Source organism: Molothrus ater, chromosome 30, assembly GCF_012460135.2.
Source record: "Molothrus ater isolate BHLD 08-10-18 breed brown headed cowbird chromosome 30, BPBGC_Mater_1.1, whole genome shotgun sequence".
Taxonomy (NCBI): Eukaryota; Metazoa; Chordata; class Aves; order Passeriformes; family Icteridae; genus Molothrus; species Molothrus ater.
The window spans coordinates 2,402,457-2,419,853 of NC_050507.2; the positions used below are offsets into that span (position 1 = coordinate 2,402,457).

The 17,397-nt window shown below is 59.2% G+C and overlaps 1 protein-coding gene across 1 annotated transcript; it reads left to right on the top strand.

The window, feature by feature from the left end:
• Positions 1-9: 9 nt before the first annotated feature.
• Positions 10-8,719, top strand: DTX3 (deltex E3 ubiquitin ligase 3). Its single transcript, XM_036399801.2, has 5 exons — positions 10-81; positions 1,060-1,121; positions 4,766-5,412; positions 7,011-7,228; positions 7,889-8,719. The coding sequence occupies exons 2-5, from the start codon at positions 1,109-1,111 to the stop codon at positions 7,962-7,964; spliced, it is 954 nt and encodes a 317-aa protein (XP_036255694.1). The 5' UTR covers positions 10-81; positions 1,060-1,108; the 3' UTR covers positions 7,965-8,719.
• Positions 8,720-17,397: the final 8,678 nt, after the last annotated feature.

A 17,397-nucleotide genomic window follows, 5' to 3' on the forward strand; every position in this document is an offset into this window, starting at 1 on the left:
CGCGCGGTCACGTGAGGCGGCCGCGCGCAGGGCGCCCCCCGCCGCCGGACGCGCCCGCGATGCTGCGCCCGCCCGGGCCCGGTGCGTGCGGGACCCCCGGGACCCCCCGGAACAGCCCCGGCACCCCCCGGCACCGCCCCCGGCACCCCGCACCCCGCTCGGCCCGCGGCCCCCGCCTCGCGCCCGCTGCCGCCCGCACCGCAGCGACCCCCCCCGGGCTCCTCCCCGGGCCTGTCCGGACCCTCCGGGCTCCTCCCCGGGCCTGTCCGCTCCCCTCGGGCCTCACCGGGACCTTCCCCGGGCGTGTCCGTTCCTATCGGGACCCCCGGGCCTGTCCGTTCCTACCGGGCCTCACCGGGCCCCTCCCCGGGCCTGTCCGGACCCCCCGCGCCCCTCCCCGGGCCTGTCCGCTCCCCTCGGGCCTCACCGGGACCCCCGAGCCCCTCCCCGGGCCTGTCCGGACCCCCCGGGCCTTATCGGGACCCCCCGGGCCTGATCGGGACTCACGGGCCCCCCCTCGCGTCTCACCGGGACCCCCGGGCCCCTCCCCGGGCCTGTCCTGTCCCCGCCGGGCCCGTCCGTCCGCCCGGGCCTCCTCAGAACCCCCCGGGCCTCCTCGGGACCCCCCCCGGGCCTGTCCCCCCCATTTCGAGCCCCATCCCCCACCCTGCCCCCCCCCCCCCCCGCATGGAGCCCTCGGGGATGGGGGGATGGGGACACCGGGGGACACCGGGGGACACCGGGGGACACCGGCGCGTTCCGCCCCCGATCCGCGGCCCCTCCCCACGGGCCGTGGTTGGGCAAACACCCCCGGGCCGCTCCGGGGGCCTGGATGGGTCTGGGGGCCGGGGGGACCCCAGGAGCTGCTGCCCCCCCTCCCCCAGGAAGGGCCGTGGGGGCTGGGGGTCCCCTGGGGACACGGGGGTGACGATGCCGTTGTTATTGTGGGGTCACCTGGGCGGGGAGGGGACCCGGCGGGGGTTGAGCCCCCCCCAGATTGGGTCTGGGGGTGGTGGGGGCTGTCTGTGACCCCCCCGTGTCCCCCCCGTGTCCCCCCAGCCCCGGGCTCGTGGCTCTGCTGATCCTCCGTGCTCCGCTCGTGTCCCCCATGGGCTCACCAGGTGGGTGTGGGGGACCCCCCCAGGGCTGGGGGACCCCCCCGGGGCTGGGCCCCCCCCTCGTGCACGGCCCTTGGCTTTGGGGACCCCCTTTGGACCGTTCGGGGACCCCCTTTGGACCCTTCAGGCTGTGGGACCCCCTGGCTCTGGAGACCCCCTTGGACCTCCCCCTTCATCCATGGGACCCCCGGGTTCTGGGGACCCCCTCGGGCACCCCCCGGGTTCTGGGGACCCCCCTCGGGTTCTGGGCACCCCCTCGTGGACCCCACGGGATGGGGGGGGGGTCCTGGGGACACCCCAACCTTTGCCAGTCCCCCCAGGGGTCGGGGCTGGTGGCACCCCCGGGGTGTCCCAGATTTGGGGACAGGACAGGTTTAACCCTTGCCTGGGTGAGTGTCCCCCCCCCGGGTTTGGGGGCACTGTGCCCCCTCAGGACCCCCCCAGGTGCCATGGCCGGGTTCTGGGGGGGTCCCTAAGTGCCCAGAGGGTTTGGGGGGGTCATGTTTGGATTTTGCTGGGTTTTAGGGTGACCCACAGTGCCCAGGCTCTGCGTCTTGGAGTCCCCATTCTCAGGGTCAGGGGATTTTGGGGGTCCCTGCCCAGGTTCAAAGGGGTTTTGGGGTTCCATGCTCAGTCTCTGGCAGTTTTGGGGATCCATATCCAGTCTAAGAGGATTTTGGGGGTCCATGCCCAGGCTCTGAAAGGATTTTGGGGGTCCATGCCCAAGCTTTGAGAGGTTTGAGGCTCCCTGCCCAGTCTCAGAGGTTTTTGGGGGTCCATGCCCTGGGTCTGTGAGGTTTTTGGGGGTCCATGCCCAAGCTCTGAGAGGTTTTTGGGGGTCCATGCTCTGGGTCTGTGAGGTTTTTGGGGATCCATGCCCAGTCTCAGAAGTTTTGGGGGTCCATGCTCAGTCTCTGGCAGTTTTGGGGATCCATATCCAGTCTCAGAGGATTTTGGGGGGTCCATGCCCAGGCTCTGAAAGGTTTTTGGGGGGTCTGTGCCCAAGCTCAGAGAGATTTTGGGGGTCCATGCCCAATGTCAGAGGGGTTTGGGGAGGTCCATGTGCAGTGTCTGAAATTTGGGGGTCCATGCCCAGACTCTGGCAGTTTTTGGGGTTCCTGCCCAGGCTCTGAGAGGTTTTTGGGGGATCCATGTCCAGTCTCAGGGGATTTTGGGGGGATCCATGCCCAGCCTCAGAAGTTTTGGGGGTCCATGCTCAGTCTCTGGCAGTTTTGGGGATCCATATCCAGTCTCAGAGGATTTTGGGGGTCCATGCCCAGTGTCAGCGGGGTTTGGGGGGGTCCATGCCCAGTCTTAGGAAGCTTTTGGGGGTCCATGCCCAAACTCTGACAGATTTTGGGGGTTCCATGCTCAGTCTCTGGCAGTTCTGGGGGTCCATGCCCAGTCTCAGATGATTTTGGGGGTCCATGCCCAGGCTCTGAGAGGTTTTGGGGGGGTCCATGCTCAGTCTCTGGCAGTTTTCGGGGTCCATATCCTGTCTCAGAGGATTTTGGGGTTCCATGCCCAGGCTCAGAGGATTTTGGGGTTCCATGCCCTGGGTCTGTGAGGTTTTGGGGGTCCATGCCCAGTCTCAGCCTTTGAAGATCTCATGCCCAGATTTTGGGGTTCAAAGGGTCCCATGAGCAGCATTTGATGGTTTTGGGGTGTCCCCACCGTGTTTGTCCTGTCAAGGATTTTGGGGTGTTGGGGGCCACCAGGCCATGGTGCCAGGGGGGGTCCAGTCCCTGGGGTTTTGGGGTGCCCATACCCAGTCCCTGGGGTTTTGGGGTGCCCATACCCAGTCCCTGGGGGTTTTGGGGTGCCCCAGTGTTGTTGATGCTATCAGGGATGTTGGGGTGCTGGGGGTCCACCAAGAGCCGGGTGATGGTGGCTCAGGAGGTTTTGGGGAGTCCATTTCCATCCTCTGCTGGTTTGGGGTGTCCGTGGGTGTTTTGGGGTGTCCATGGGTGTTTTGAGGTGTCCGTGCCCAGCCCCTGGGGTTTTGGGGTCCTGTGCTCAGCCCCTGGGGTTTTGGGGGTCCTCTGCTCAGTCCCTGGTATTTGGGGTGCCCGTGCCCAGTCCCAGGCAGTTTTGGGGTGTCCTGCAGTGTCTTGGTGCTGTTGAGGATGTTGGGGTGCAGGGGTCCCAGCAGGAGTGGGGTGCCAGTGCCAGCAGGGTCCTGTCCCTGGGGATGTGCCCAGCCCCTGCTGTTTTGGGGTGTCCCTGCTCAGTCCCAGGTGTTTTGGGGTGTCCATGGCTGTTTTGGGGTGTCCCTGCTCAGTCCCAGGTGTTTTGGGGTGTCCATGGCTGTTTTGGGGTCTTTGCTCAGTTCCGAGGTGCTTTGGGGTGTCCGTGGCTGTTTTGGGGTGTCCCTGCTCAGTCCCAGGTGCTTTGGGGTCTCCATGGGTGTTTGGGGTCCATGCCCAGTCCCTGATGTTTCAGGATGTCCGTGCTCAATCCCTGAGTGTTTTGGGGTGCCCATGGGTCTTTCAGGGTGTCCATGGGTGTTTCAGGGTGTCCATGGGTGTTTTGGGGTGTCCGTGCTCAGTTCCGAGGTGTTTTGGGGTGTCCATGGCTGTTTTGGGGTCTTTGCTCAGTTCTGAGGTGTTTTGAGGTGTCCATGGGTGTTTCGGGGTGCCCATGGGTGTTTCGGGGGTCCGTGCCCACTCCCGGGTGTTTTGGGGTGTCCCGGGGTGTTTCGGGGTGCCCCGTGTGCCCGGCCCTGATGCCCCCCGGCTGTCCCGCAGTGTCCTTCGTGCTCTCGAGGATGTCGGGGTGTGGGGTGACGATGCCAGCAGGGTCCTGTCCCTGGGGATGTGCCCCAGCTCTGGCTGTTTCGGGGTGCCCGTGCCCGTTTCGGGGCGCCCCGTGTGCCCGGCCCTGATGCCCCCCAGCTGTCCCGCAGTGTCCTTGGTGCTCTCGAGGATGTCGGGGTGTGGGGCCCAGCAGGAGTGGGGTGACAATGCCTGGGGATGTGCCCAGCTCTGGGTGTTTCGGGGTGCCCGTGGGTGTTTCGGGGTGCCCGTGCCCGTTTCGGGGTGCCCATGGCTGTTTCGGGGTGCCCGTGGGTGTTTCGGGGTGTCCCTGGCTGTTTCGGGGTGTCCCAGGGTGTTTCGGGGTGCCCTGTGTGCCTGGCCCTGATGCCCCCTGGCTGTCCCGCAGTGTCCTTGATGCTGTCAAGGATGTCGGGGTGTGGGGCCCAGCAGGAGTGGGGTGACAATGCCTGGGGATGTGCCCAGCTCTGGCTGTTTCGGGATGCCCGTGCTCAATCCCTGGGTGTTTCGGGGTGCCCGTGCCCGTTTCGGGGTGTCCCTGGCTGTTTCGGGGTGCCCATGCCCGTTTCGCGGCGCCCCGTGTGCCCGGCCCTGATGCCCCCCGGCTGTCCCGCAGTGTCCTTCGTGCTCTCGAGGATGTCGGGATGTGGGGTGCCAGTGCCAGCAGGGTCCTGTCCCCGGGGATGTGCCCAGCTCTGGGTGTTTTGGGGTGCCTGTGCCCGTTTCGGGGTGCCCGTGGCTGTTTCGGGGTGCCCGTGGCTGTTTCGGGGTGTCCCTGGCTGTTTCGGGGTGCCCGTGCCCGTTTCAGGGTGCCCGTGCCCGTTTCGGGGCGCCCCGTGCGCCCGGCCCTGATGCCCCCCGGCTGTCCCGCAGTGTCCTTCGTGCTCTCGAGGATGTCGGGCTGCGGTGCCCCCGGTGCCAAGAGCCGGGTGACGGTGCCCAAGCGCGTGTGGGAGTTCGTGACGCGGGAGCGCGCGGCGCGCCTGGCGCTGCTGGCGCAGGAGGCGCGGGTGCGGATCCTGGTGGACGGCGAGACCCCCGAGCTCTACGTGCTGCAGCTCTGCGCGACCCCCCCGGGCGGCGCGGGGCTCTGCCCGGCCCGCAAGGCGCTCAAGGCGCTGCTCAAGGAGACCGAGAAGGAGCTGAAGAAGCGCAGCCAGCGGCACGGGGAGGTGCTGGGGGCCCGCCCGGAGCCCCCCGCGGGCGCCGCGGGCTCTCCCGGCGCGGGCCCGGCGCGGGACGAGGAGCCGGAGCGGCAGTGCCCGATCTGCCTGGGCGAGATGCGGGGCCCGCGCACGCTCGAGCGCTGCCGCCACTCGTTCTGCGGGGAATGCATCGCGCGGGCGCTGCAGGTGCGCTCCGCCTGCCCCGTCTGCGGCCGCTTCTACGGGCAGCTGGTGGGCAACCAGCCCCCCGACGGCCGCATGCTGGTGACCCGCGACGCCGCGCTGCCCCTGCCCGGCTACGAGGCCTTCGGCACCATCATCATCCAGTACGTCTTCCCGCCCGGCGTGCAGGGGGTGAGTGCCTGCAGGGGGAGGCGTTTCCCGTCCTGATGGGCGATCCCAAATCCCCTTGGGAGGCCCCGGCCCAGCCCTAAGCTCCCAGCGCCCCCGTGGGTGTCCCCAGTGCCCCGATGGGTGTCCCCAGTGCCCCGGGTTCGGCTCTGTGCCCCTGGTTGTCCCCAAATCCCTGCTGGGTGTCCCCAGTGCCCCGACGGGTGCCCCCAATGCCCTTGGTTCAGCTCTGTATCCCCAAATCCCTTTGGGTGTTGCTGACAGCCCCGGTGTCCCCAGATGCCCCCATGTCCCTAACAGCCCTGGGTGCCCCCAATGCCCCTGGGTACCCCAAACCCTGCTGGGTGCCCCCAGTGCCCCTGGGTACCCCAAACCCCGCTGGGTGCCCCCAGCCCTGATCCCCATCCCCCCCTCATTCCTTCTGTCCCCCCATCCCTTGCCCCCCACAGCCCGGGCGGGTGAAGCATCCCCAGCCCTTCCCCTGTCCCCACATCCCCCTGTCCCCCTGTCCCTCTGTCCTCCTGTCCCCCTGTCCCCCTGTCCCCCTGTCCTCCCATCCCCCTGTCCCCCTGTCCTTCTGTCCCCTGTGCCCCCATCCCCCTGTCCTCCTGTCCCCCCATCCCCCTGTCCTCCTGTCCCCTGTCCCCCTGTCCCCCTGTCCCCCTGTCCTCCTGTCCCCACATCCCCCTGTCCCCCTGTCCCCCTGTCCTCCTGTCCCCTGTCCCCTTGTCCCCCTGTCCCCCTGTCCCCTGTCCCTCTGTCCTTACCTGCTGTGTGTCCCCTCCATCCCCACGGGTGTGGTACCTGGGCACCACGTGGGCACCTGTCCTGTGTGCTCCCCACCACTCCTCCCCCACACCTGTGCCCCCTGTACCTGAGCCTGGGGCTGCACCACCCCAGGACCAGACAGAGCCTGGCATCTGTGCCCCTGTGCCCCCGTCACTGCCCCCTTGTGCCCCCATCACTGCCCCCTTGTGCCCCCATCACTGTCCCCCCTTACCTGTGCCCCTCTCAGTGCCCCCTCACCTGTGCCCCCATCACTGTCCCCCCTTACCTGTGCCCCTCTCAGTGCCCCCCTGTGCCCCCATCACTGCCCCCCTTTACCTGTGCCCCTCTCAGTGCCTCCCTTACCTGTGCCCCCCCCAGCTGTAACCTGAACCAGGGGTGTGATACCGGTGCCCCCCCTCACCTGTCCCCCACTCTGTGCAGGGGTGCTGTACCTGGGCACCACGTGGGCACTGACACCTGTGCCCCTGCCCCTGTCCCCTCACGTGTCCCTGGCACCATGTGGGCACTGACACCTGTGGCCCTGTCACTCCCCTGCCCCTCTCACCTGTCTCCCACCCTGTGCAGGTGGAGCCCCCAAATCTGGGGGTGCAGTTCCTGGGCACCACAATGGCACTGACACCTGTGCCCCTGCCACTGTCCCCTCACCTGTCCCCCACCCCATGCAGGTGTGTGGTACCCTGGCACCACGTGGGCACTGACACCTCTGCCCCTGTCCCTGGCACCACGTGGGCACTGACACCTCTGCCCCTGTCCCTGGCACCACGTGGGCACTGGCACCCGTGCCCCTGTCCCTCACCTGTCCCCCTGTGCAGGTGGAGCACCCGAACCCGGGCGTGCGGTACCCGGGCACCACGCGCGTGGCGTACCTGCCCGACTGCCCCGAGGGCAACAAGGTGCTGGGGCTGTTCCGCAAGGCCTTCGCCCAGCGCCTCACCTTCACCGTGGGCACCTCGCTGACCACGGGCCGTGCCAACGTCATCACCTGGAACGACATCCACCACAAGACCAACTGCACCGGCGGGCCCCAGCTGTGCGGGGGGCACGGGGGGCACGGGGGGCACGGGGGGCACCGGGGGGAGGGGGATGGCACCCACCATGAGACTGACCCAGCCCGGCTGTGCCAGGGGAATGAGGGGCGCCTGGGGGGCTGGTGGGCACCTGTGCATGTGAGGGACACCTGGGAGGGCACCTGGGGGGGCTGATGGGCACCTGTGCATGTGGGGGACACCTGGGAGAACACCTGGGGGGCTGGTGGGCACCTGTGCACATGGGGGGCTGGTGGGCACCTGTGCACATGGGGGGCAGGAGGGCATGAGGAGGGCACCTGGGGAGTTGGGGACAGCACCCACCACGAGACTGACCCACCCCGGCTGTGCCAGGGGGGTATGGGGCACCTGGGGGGCTGGTGGGCACCTGTGCACATGGGGGGCACCTGGGAGGGCACCCAGGGCTTGGGGAACAGCATCCACCAAATCCAGCACCAGCTGTGGGAGGGGGCACTGGGGGGCACCTGGGCTGTGGGGGAGGCAGGATGGTGAGGGGAGGGCACCCCAGGAAGGGAGGATGGTGAGGGGAGGGCACCCCGGGAAGGGAGGATGGTGAGGGGAGGGCACCCCGGGAAGGGAGGATGGTGAGGGGTGGGCACCCCCGGGTGGGGGGCATGGCCTGACTCGCTCCCCTGTGCCCCCAGGTTCGGGTACCCCGACCCCACGTACCTCGCCCGGGTGCAGGAGGAGCTGCGGGCCAAGGGCATCACCGAGGACTGAGCGGGGGGGCAGGGACCCCTCCCGGGCTGGGGGAGCCCCCCAGGATCACCCCGGGCTGCGAGGACCCCCCCGGGGCCCCCCTGGGCCTCGGGACCCCCGGGCAGGGGGACCCCCATACCAGGGCACCCCCCGGGGCAGGAGGAACCCCCGGGGCAGAGGGATCCCCCCATAAAACGGGACCCCCATGCAGGGGGATCCCCCATAAAACGGGACCCCCATGCAGGGGGATCCCCCATAAAACGGGACCCCCATGCAGGGGGATCCCCCATATAACGGGACCCCCATGCAGGGGGATCCCCCATAAAATGGGACCCCCCATGCAAGAGGATCCCCCCTTCAACGGGACCCCCATGCAGGGGGATCCCCCCATAAAATGGGACCCCCCCGGGGCAGGAGGAGCCCCCCCCCCGGACAGGGGGATCTCCCATTCAATGGGACCCCCATGTGGGGGGATCCCCCACCCTACGGGACCACCCCTGAGTTGGGGCCCCCCCAGCCCCCCTGGCTGGGAGTGGGGGGCACGAGGAGGGGCCCAGACCCCCCCGGGGGGATTGGTGCCACCCAGCCCCCGCAGCACGGACAGACAGACGGACCCCTGTACATAGCCCTGCCCCCAGGACGGACAGACAGACAGGGGGATCCCTGCCCCCCGCCCCCCCAAGCCCCGCGGGGGTCCCACCCTCGGGGGGGGTTTATTTATTTTTTATTTCCCCCCCAGGTCTGTAACTTTGATCCAATAAAAATATGCAATGGAATCGGGGGGCTCCCCCCATTCTTGGGGCAGTGAGGGGGGCACAGTGAGCCTGGGGGGTGGGCGGGGGGACACGGGGGCACAGGGCTGGGGACACCGGCATGGGCACAAGAGATGTGACTTGGGACGGGACACGGGGATGTTGGGGTGAGGACACTGGGGTGGGGGTGTCAGGGTGACAATGGGATGGACATGGGGACACTGGCCTGGGACAGCGGGATGGAGACGTTGGGGTGGGGACAGGGCATGGGACAGAGTGAGGGCACACGGGGGCTGTGTGGGTGGGATTTTGGGGTGGGATTTTGGGGTGTGGGCACTGGGCTGGGTCCTGAGCTCAGGGGGGATTTGGGATGGGATGACACAGAATCATGGAGTGCACTGCGTTAGGAGGGACCCTAAAACCCCAAAACCCATCTGTTCCACCCCTGCCCTGGCAGGGCCACCGCCCCAAGGACGCCTCCCTCTGTCCCAGGTGCTCCAGCCTGGCCTTGGGCACTGCCAGGGATCCAGGGGCTGCCTCAGCTGCTCCGGGAAATCCATGCCAGGGCCTCGCCACCCTCCCAGGGAACAATTCCTGCCCAATGTCCCATCCATCCCTGCCCTCTGGAAGCCATTCCCTGTGTCCTGTCCCTCCATCCCTTGTCCCCAGCCCCTCTCCAGCTCTCCTGGAGCCCCTTCGGGCCCTGGCAGGGGCTCTGAGCTCTCCCTGCAGTGAGGTGAGCACCCCCAGCTCTCCCAGCCTGGCTCCAGAGGGGCTCCAGCCCTGGAGCAGCTCCGGGGCCCCCTCTGGGCTCTCTCCTCATCCTCCCTGTGCGGGAGCCCAGGGCTGGGGCAGCTCTGCAGGTGGGCTCTGACCTGGGCACAGGGGCAGGGGAGCAGAGCCCCCCTCCCTCCCTCCCTCTGCCCTCGCTGGGGCTCAGCCCAGGCTCGAGGGTCTCTGGGTCCTGTCCAGCTCCCACCCCAGGCACCCCCAGCTCCTTCTCCCGGGGTTGCTCCATCTCCTCATCCCCCTGAGCCCACCCCGGGGCAGCTCCTGCCCTTGGCCCCATTGAACCTCAGCAGATTCCCAGAGGACGCTGCCCCAGCTCGGCCGCGTCCTCCAGGGCTGTCCCCAACCTCAGCTCGGTGTCACCTGCCCAGGTGCCCTCGGTCCCTGTGCCCGTGTCACGGGGGAGGTGACACATTCGGGGACACCGGTCCCAGTGTGGGCCCCGAGGGCACCGCTGAGCCCCTGCCCACGGCGCCCTGGCTGTGACTGTGCAGCCAATTCTGCACCCACCTCCGTCCAGTCCTGATGGAGCAGAATGTGAGAAACGCCAATCACTTGTTTCTAAAATTTTAGAAGTTTAATAGTAATAAATTGGTTATAAAAACAGTAATAAAATTAGAGTAATAATAATTTGGACAATTAAGATTAGGACAACATGAGACAATAAAAACAAAGAGTTACAGACAGTCTGGGTGCCTCTTTCTGGGCAAAATAAACCTGAAAAAGGACTCAGGTTAACAGAGGATTAACCCTTAAAAGCAACAGCCTGTTGCATATTCATACATCTCATACATGATGCATCAATTCAGGATTCTGTCTGGGCAGTGTCAGCTTCTTCCTCTGAATCCTGACAGCGTCATCCTGAGTGAGTGAGGTGGGAAGAAGTTCGTTTCTCCTGATAATGGGGCAATAAATTCTCTTTCTCTGAAAGATTCAGGTGTCCTGTGGCTGCTATCTCGGTGGGAGTACCTCATTCTTTTCTTTAAAAAAGTATCTTACATAGCATAGTTTCTATTTTAACATTATGTTGTAACCTGAAACTATATTTAACACTACTTAAGAAAATTATTACAGCATCACTTTCTAACATAACACATACAATATTCATTTTAATATTTGCAAAAAGCCACACATTTTTCACAAGAAGAAATCCAAGAGCAGAGCAGGTCACTCAGTGAGGGATGACGAGGAAGCAGGGCCCTCCTAAGCCCAAGGTCCGGGCTCTGGAGGTTTCTCTGGAGCAGTTCCCCGGGTAAAATCCAGGATCCAGGCTCTGGAAGGTTCTCTGGAAGTTTCCAGAACTCTGTCACCGTGCCCCAGCTCCCTGTGAGTGACGCCAATGGAAGCAGCAGAACAGGCACTGCCTCAGGTGAGTCTCCACCCTGGCACCATGGGGACCATCCTTACTCCTCCCCGCTGACCTCGGCTGTGGAGGACGGTCCAAGACCTTGGGCAGAGTCCAAAGTCTCACACAGATTTTAGGAAATGTCCCCTGTCCCAGCAGCATGGGCCACTCTGTGCTGTTGGGAGCAGCTGCCCCCGCTCCAGAGAGAGGGGACACCCCAGAGGACACCCCAGAGGTCACCTGTGGTGTCACCTGCATGACACAGACAGGGCTGGAGGGACTGGGACCTCGGCTGGTGCTCACAGAAGTGTCTCAGGTATTTAATTTCCCTCTGTCAGAGCTGGGGCAGTTCTCTTCTGTTCTTTGGGCAGTTTTCTTCATCTCTCCCACAACCAATCCTCCCTCCAGGAGATACCTCCTCTTAATGGACCATTAATTATTAATTATCTCCTGTTCATAGGCCATTAATTATTAATTACCTTCTGTTCATGGGCCAGGGAGGGTCCCTGCATGGCTGATAAAATTCCATCATCCAATTGGGAGATGTGAGCCCAGAGGGAGGAGCCAAGCATTCCTACCTGGATCTAATCTGAGGTTTCAAACATTCCTACCTGGATCTAATCTGAGATTTCAACCATTCCTACCTGGATACAATCTGAGGTTTCAAACATTCCTACCTGGACACAATCTGAGATTTCAAACATTCCTGCCTGGACACAATCTGAGATTTCAAATATTCCTGCCTGGATACAATCTGAGGTTTCAAATATTCCTACCTGGATATAATCTGAGGTTTCAAACATTCCTACCTGGACACAATCTGAGGTTTCAAACATTCATACCTGGATGCAATCTGAGGTTTCAAACATTCCTACCTGGACACAATCTGAGGTTTCAAACATTCATACCTGGATACAATCTGAGATTTCAAACATTCCCACCTGGATACAATCTGAGGTTTGGGACACCCCAGCAGCCTTTTCCCCCTGCATTCCCAGAGGAGCAGCTTTCTCCTCCATTGCATTCCCAGAATGTTCTGGGAAGTTCTGGGGTGGTGCTGCCCCCCTGCACTGGCCAGACTGTCACAGGTGTCACCTGAGCCAGGGCCTGCCACACCTGGATCCCACCCTGGCTTTGTTTCAATCAAATCCTTGGGTTTCATTGTATTTTTTCCTGTTTTTTTTTTTACCTGAAACACCCGATGGGCTGAGGTTGGTATTGCCTGGAGCTTCCATCTCCAGCAGCCCTGGAGCTTCAGAGGAAACTCCCCCCTTGTGCAGGATCCCTGCTCCAGCAGAACCACAGCTGGCAGTGCAGTAGGGCTGAGCCACCATGGGATGGGGCTGTGCCAAGGATATTCTGGGATTCACATTCTCTGACCTCAGAGAAAGAAAAACCTGTTCTTATCTCATTTACTGCCCCTGTGTTGTTCACAAGTGGGGTGCATCGTGGAAGATTGTTTACCTGAAGGGAATTGGTAATTGGATTCTGGTTATTTGATCAATTATTCTGGCCCATTTGATTAATTGATCAATTGAATCCATGCGTGTGAGTTGGGACTGTCACTGACAGGCGCGAGATTCTGTGCAGTGGAGTTGAGTGCTTGGCAGATTCAGTGTAATATAATATAGAATTTATTGTATATAATTAAGTATTTAATTATATATAAAATATAATTAAATAACTATATATATTTAATATATATTATATATAATTAAATATAATATATATTTAATATCTATATTATATATATAATTAAATAATTATGTATAATATAATAGTGAGTATAATTAAGTAATTAATTAGCCTTCTGATAAGATGGAGTCTTCCTCATGATCTTTCTCCCCTTTGTTGGGGTTGCCTGGATTTCTGACACCGCTGGCTGGGGGTGACCCTGCAGTGAGGATGAGGATGAGGATGAGGATGAGGATGAGGATGAAGATGAGGATGAGGATGGGCAGCTCCAGCTGGGAGGTCTGGGCACAGCAGCCCTCGTGTCCTGGGAGAGATCCAGGACAGACACACAGACAGCCAGGACTGACGGACCTCAATGCACACCTGGGACAGCCGGGGGCTGAGGAGATGGAACTCCAGATGTGTGTGAAATGTGGGCACAGCTGGAACGTGGGGGAACCTGGGCAGGGGTGGGGGGTGCAGAAAATGGGTGAGGGCGAGGTTTGGGATAAGGGATGGTGTGGATGGAGTAAAATAAAGAGTAAATACAAGGTTTGGGATGAGGGATGGTGTGGGTGGTGCAGAATAAAGGGTAAATGCAAAGTTTGGGATAAGAAATTACATGGATGGTGTAAAGGGTGAGTGCAAGGTTTGGGATAAGGAATGTGGGTGGTTTAGAATAAAATGTAAATGCAAGGTGTGGGATAAGGGATGGTGTGGATGGAATAAAAGAAAGGGTAAATGCAAGGTGTGGGATAAGGGATGGTGTGGATGGTGGAAAGATGAGTGCAAGGTGTGATATAAGGGATGGTGTGGATGGTGTAAAATGAGGGTAAATGCAAATGCCAAGGTTTGGGATAAGGGATGGTGTGGCTGGCTGTCCTAGGGGGACATTCTGATGCTGTATCCCCATTCCTGTGTTCTGTTCATGCTGGATATCATGTTCTGTGCCTTCCAGACTGGCTCTGCAGAGTGAATGTTTTGTTTTGGTTTTGCTCTCAGCCGCTCCCCCACGGCTGGTGGGACACACAGACAGGGCAGTACCTGGTGCTGCTTTTGCTTTTTGCTTTGCTTTTCCCTTTGCTCTTGCTTCGGCTTTGCTCCTGCTTTGCTCTTGCTTTTTGCTCCTGCTCATTAGTTAGTTTAGCTAAGCAGTCCAAATTTTCCCTGGACTGTTTCTCCTTTCCCTTTTTTGGACCCACTCAAACCTGCTCCGGACTGGGACCTGGGAAACACCGAGAGTTTGCACCTTGTGGCTGCAGCAGCTGCCCCCAGTGTCAGAGGGACTGGTAACAGAGCGACCACCCCCAGGAGAGACTTTCTGAATTTGTGATCCTTTTCAGAATGGTGTCACCTGGTATTGCTCATTTTGTGTGTTGGGGGTGTTTTGCCTGTTAAATAAACAGGTTCTTTCCACTCCTCTCTGAGGAATCCTTCCTGACCCAGCTGTGGGGAGGGGCCGTGTGAGTTTGCTCTCTGGAGGGGCCCCTTTGGAGGTTTTCTCCCAAATTTGCCCTAAACCAGGACAATGGTGCAGAATAAACGACCAGTGCAAGGTTTGGGATAAGGAATGGTGTGGATGGAGTAAAATAAAGGGCAAATGCAAGGTGTGAGATAAGGAGTGGTGTGGATGGAGTAAAGGGTGAGTACAAGGTTTAGGATAAGGGATTATGTGGACAGTGTAGAATAAAGGGTGAGTGCAAGCTGTGGGATAAGGAATGGTGTGGATGGTGCAGAATAAAGAACCAGTGCAAGGTTTGGGATAAGGAGTGATGTGGATGGAGTAAAGGGTGAGTACAAGGTTTAGGATAAGGGATTATGTGGACAGTGTAGAATAAAGAGTAAATGCAAGGTGTGGGATAAGGAAGAATGTGGACAGTGTAGAATAAAGGATGAGTGCAAGGTTTGGGATAAGGAATGGTGTGGATGGTGCAGAAAAAAGGATGAGTGGAAGGCTTAGGATATGGAATGATGTGGACAGTGTAGAATAAAGAGTAAATGTAAGGTTTGGGTTAAGGGGTGGTGTGGATGGTGTAAAGGGTGAGTGCAAGGTTTAGGATAAGGAATGACATAGATGGTGCAGAAAAAAGAGTAAATGCAAGGTGTGAGATAAGGAATGGTGTGGATGGTGTAAAGATTAGTGCAAAGTTTGGGATAAGCAATGGTGTGGATGGTGCAAGAATAAAGAACCACACCAGTACACATCCATGGTGTGGATGGTGTAAAGGGTGAGTGCAAGGTTTGGGATAAGAAGTTACATGGATGGTGTAAAGGGTGAGTACAAGGTTTAGGATATGGAATGATGTGGACAGAGTAGAATAAAGGGTGAGTGCAAGGTGTGGGATAAGGAATGGTGCAGAAAAAAGGGTGAGTGCAAGGTGTGGGGTAATGAACGGTGCAGAAAAAAGGGTGAGTGCAAGGTTTAGGGTAAGGAATGATGGGGACAGAGTAGAATAAAGGGTGAGTGCGTGGTTTGGGATAAGGAATGGTGTGGATGGTGCAGAATAAAGAACCAGTGCAAGGTTTGGGATAAGGAATGGTGTGGATGGTGTAAAGGGTGAGTGCAAGGGATAAGGAGAGGTGTGGGTGGTGTAGAATAAAGGGCGAGTGCAAGGTTTGGGATAAGGATGTGGGTGGTTTAGAATAAAAGGTAAATGCAAGGTGTGAGATAAGGGATGGTGTGGATGGTGCAGAATAAAGGGTAAATGCAAGGTTTGGGATAAGAAATTTAATGGATGGTGTTAAGATGAGTGCCAGGCTTAGGATAAGGAATTAATGTGGACAGTGTAGAATAAAGAGTGAGTGCAAACTGTGGGATAAGGAATGGTGTGGATGGAGTAAAATAAAGGGTGAGTGCAAGCTGTGGGAGAAGGAACGGTGCAGAATAAAGGGTGAGTGTAAGCTGTGGAAGAAAAAATGGTGTGGATGGTGCAGAAAAAAAGGTCAAATGCACTTTGGTGTGGATGGTGTAGAATAAAGGGTGAGTGCAAGGAGTGGGCTAAGGAATGACACGGATGGAGTGCAGTAAGGGAAGGGGAAGGGCTGGCGGTGGCCAGGACAGGGTTAATTCCTGCAGCAGCTGCGAGGGGCAGCGCCAGCACCCCGAGTCCTCACCCTTGGTGCTGTGTGTGCTGAAACCCTCGGGGTCTGGGGGGCAGAACTGAGGAGACACCTTGGAGGCACTGCCCAAGGACAGGGAATGAGAGGAGCAAAGGAAAGGGAATGGAAGGAGCAAAGGAAAGGGAATGAGAGGAGCAAAGGAAAGGGAAGGAAAGGAGCAAAGGAAAGGGAAGGAACAAAGGAAAGGGAAGGAAAGGAGCAAAGGAAAGGGAATGGAAGGATCCAAGGAAAGGGAAGGAAAAGAGCAAAGGAAAGGGAATGAGAGGAGCAAAGGAAAGGGAATGAGAGGAGCAAAGGAAAAGGAAGGAAAGGAGCAAAGGAAAGGGAAGGAAAGGAACAAAGGAAAGGGAAGGAAAGGAACAAAGGAAAGGGAAGGAAAGGAGCAAAGGAAAGGGAATGGAAGGAGCAAAGGAAAGGGAAGGAAAGGATCCAAGGAAAGGGAATGGAAGGAGCAAAGGGGAATTAAAGCATCAAAGACCCCCCGTCTCCCCCCCTCACCTTCTCCAGGTGAAAGCCCAGGTACAACCTGCAAATGAGGGCACCCCCTCCTCCAGGTGTGCCCCACCTGAGGCAGCACCAACCCTGGGGTGCTCCAGCTCTGACACCCCTGGGGCACGGGGGCTTGGGGATGAATGTGGGGGGATTTGGGGATGAATGTGGGGGGATTTGGGGATGAATGTGGGGGGATTTGGGGGCATTTGGGGAAGAAATGGGGGGATTTGGGAATGAATTTGGGGGGATTTGGGGGCATTTGGGGATGAATTTGGGGATGAATTTGAGGTAATTTGGGGATGAATTTGGGAGGATTTGGGGATGAATTTGAGGTAATTTGGGGATGAATTTGGGGGGATTTGGGGATGAATTTGAGGTAATTTGGGGATGAATTTGGGGTAATTTGGGGATGAATTTGGGGGGATTTGGGGATGAATTTGGGGGGATTTGGGGATGAATTTGAGGTAATTTGGGGATGAATTTTGGGGAATTTGGGGATGAATTTTTGGTAATTTGGGGATGAATTTTGGGGAATTTGGGGATGAATTTGAGGTAATTTGGGGATGAATTTCGGGGAATTTGGGAATGAATTTGGGGGGATTTGGGGCGATCTGTGGATGATTTTTGGGTAATTTTGGGTGGTGAGGGGGTAATTTAGGGGAGAAGATTCAGGGATATTTCAAGGTGATTTTGGGGCTATCCTGAGGCGATTTGGCAGAATTTTGGAGGTGATTTTGGGGTGGTTTGGGGGTGATTTTGGGGTGGTTTGGGGCTGATTTTGGCCATTTCTTGGGAGTGGTTTTGAGTGATTTTTGTGTGGTCTTGGGGGATTTTTGGAGGTGATTTTGGGGTGGTTTGGGGGTGATTTTGGGGATTTCTTTGGGAGTGGTGTTGAGTGATTTTTGTGTGGTCCCGGGGATGGTTTTGGGGAGATGTTTGGGGTGATTCTGGAGGTGCTACTCAGTGCTGGGGTGGTGCTGCCCCCCTGCACTGGCCAGACTGTCACAGGTGTCACCTGAGCCAGGACCTGCCACACCTGGACCCCACCCTGGCTTTATTTCAATCAAATCCTTGGGTTTTATTGTCTTTTTTCCTGTTTGTTTTTGCCTGAAACACCCGATGGGCTGAGGTTGGTATTACCTGGAGCATCCAGGTGTGAGGGATCTGGGGATCAACCTCCCACCCCAGGGCAGATCCCTCACCTGGGCACCTGCCCAGAGCCGCTTCAATCACTTCACATCTCCAGCAGAAAAAGCCAAATCTTTGCTTTTCTCCCCAAATC

Excerpts from the sequence above, each read along its gene's own strand:
- DTX3 (XM_036399801.2), top strand. Across the intron at positions 5,413-7,010 it reads TCCCGCCCGGCGTGCAGGGG|GTGGAGCACCCGAACCCGGG; the intron begins GTGAGTGCCTGC and ends CCCCCTGTGCAG. Across the intron at positions 7,229-7,888 it reads TGCACCGGCGGGCCCCAGCT|GTTCGGGTACCCCGACCCCA; the intron begins GTGCGGGGGGCA and ends CTGTGCCCCCAG.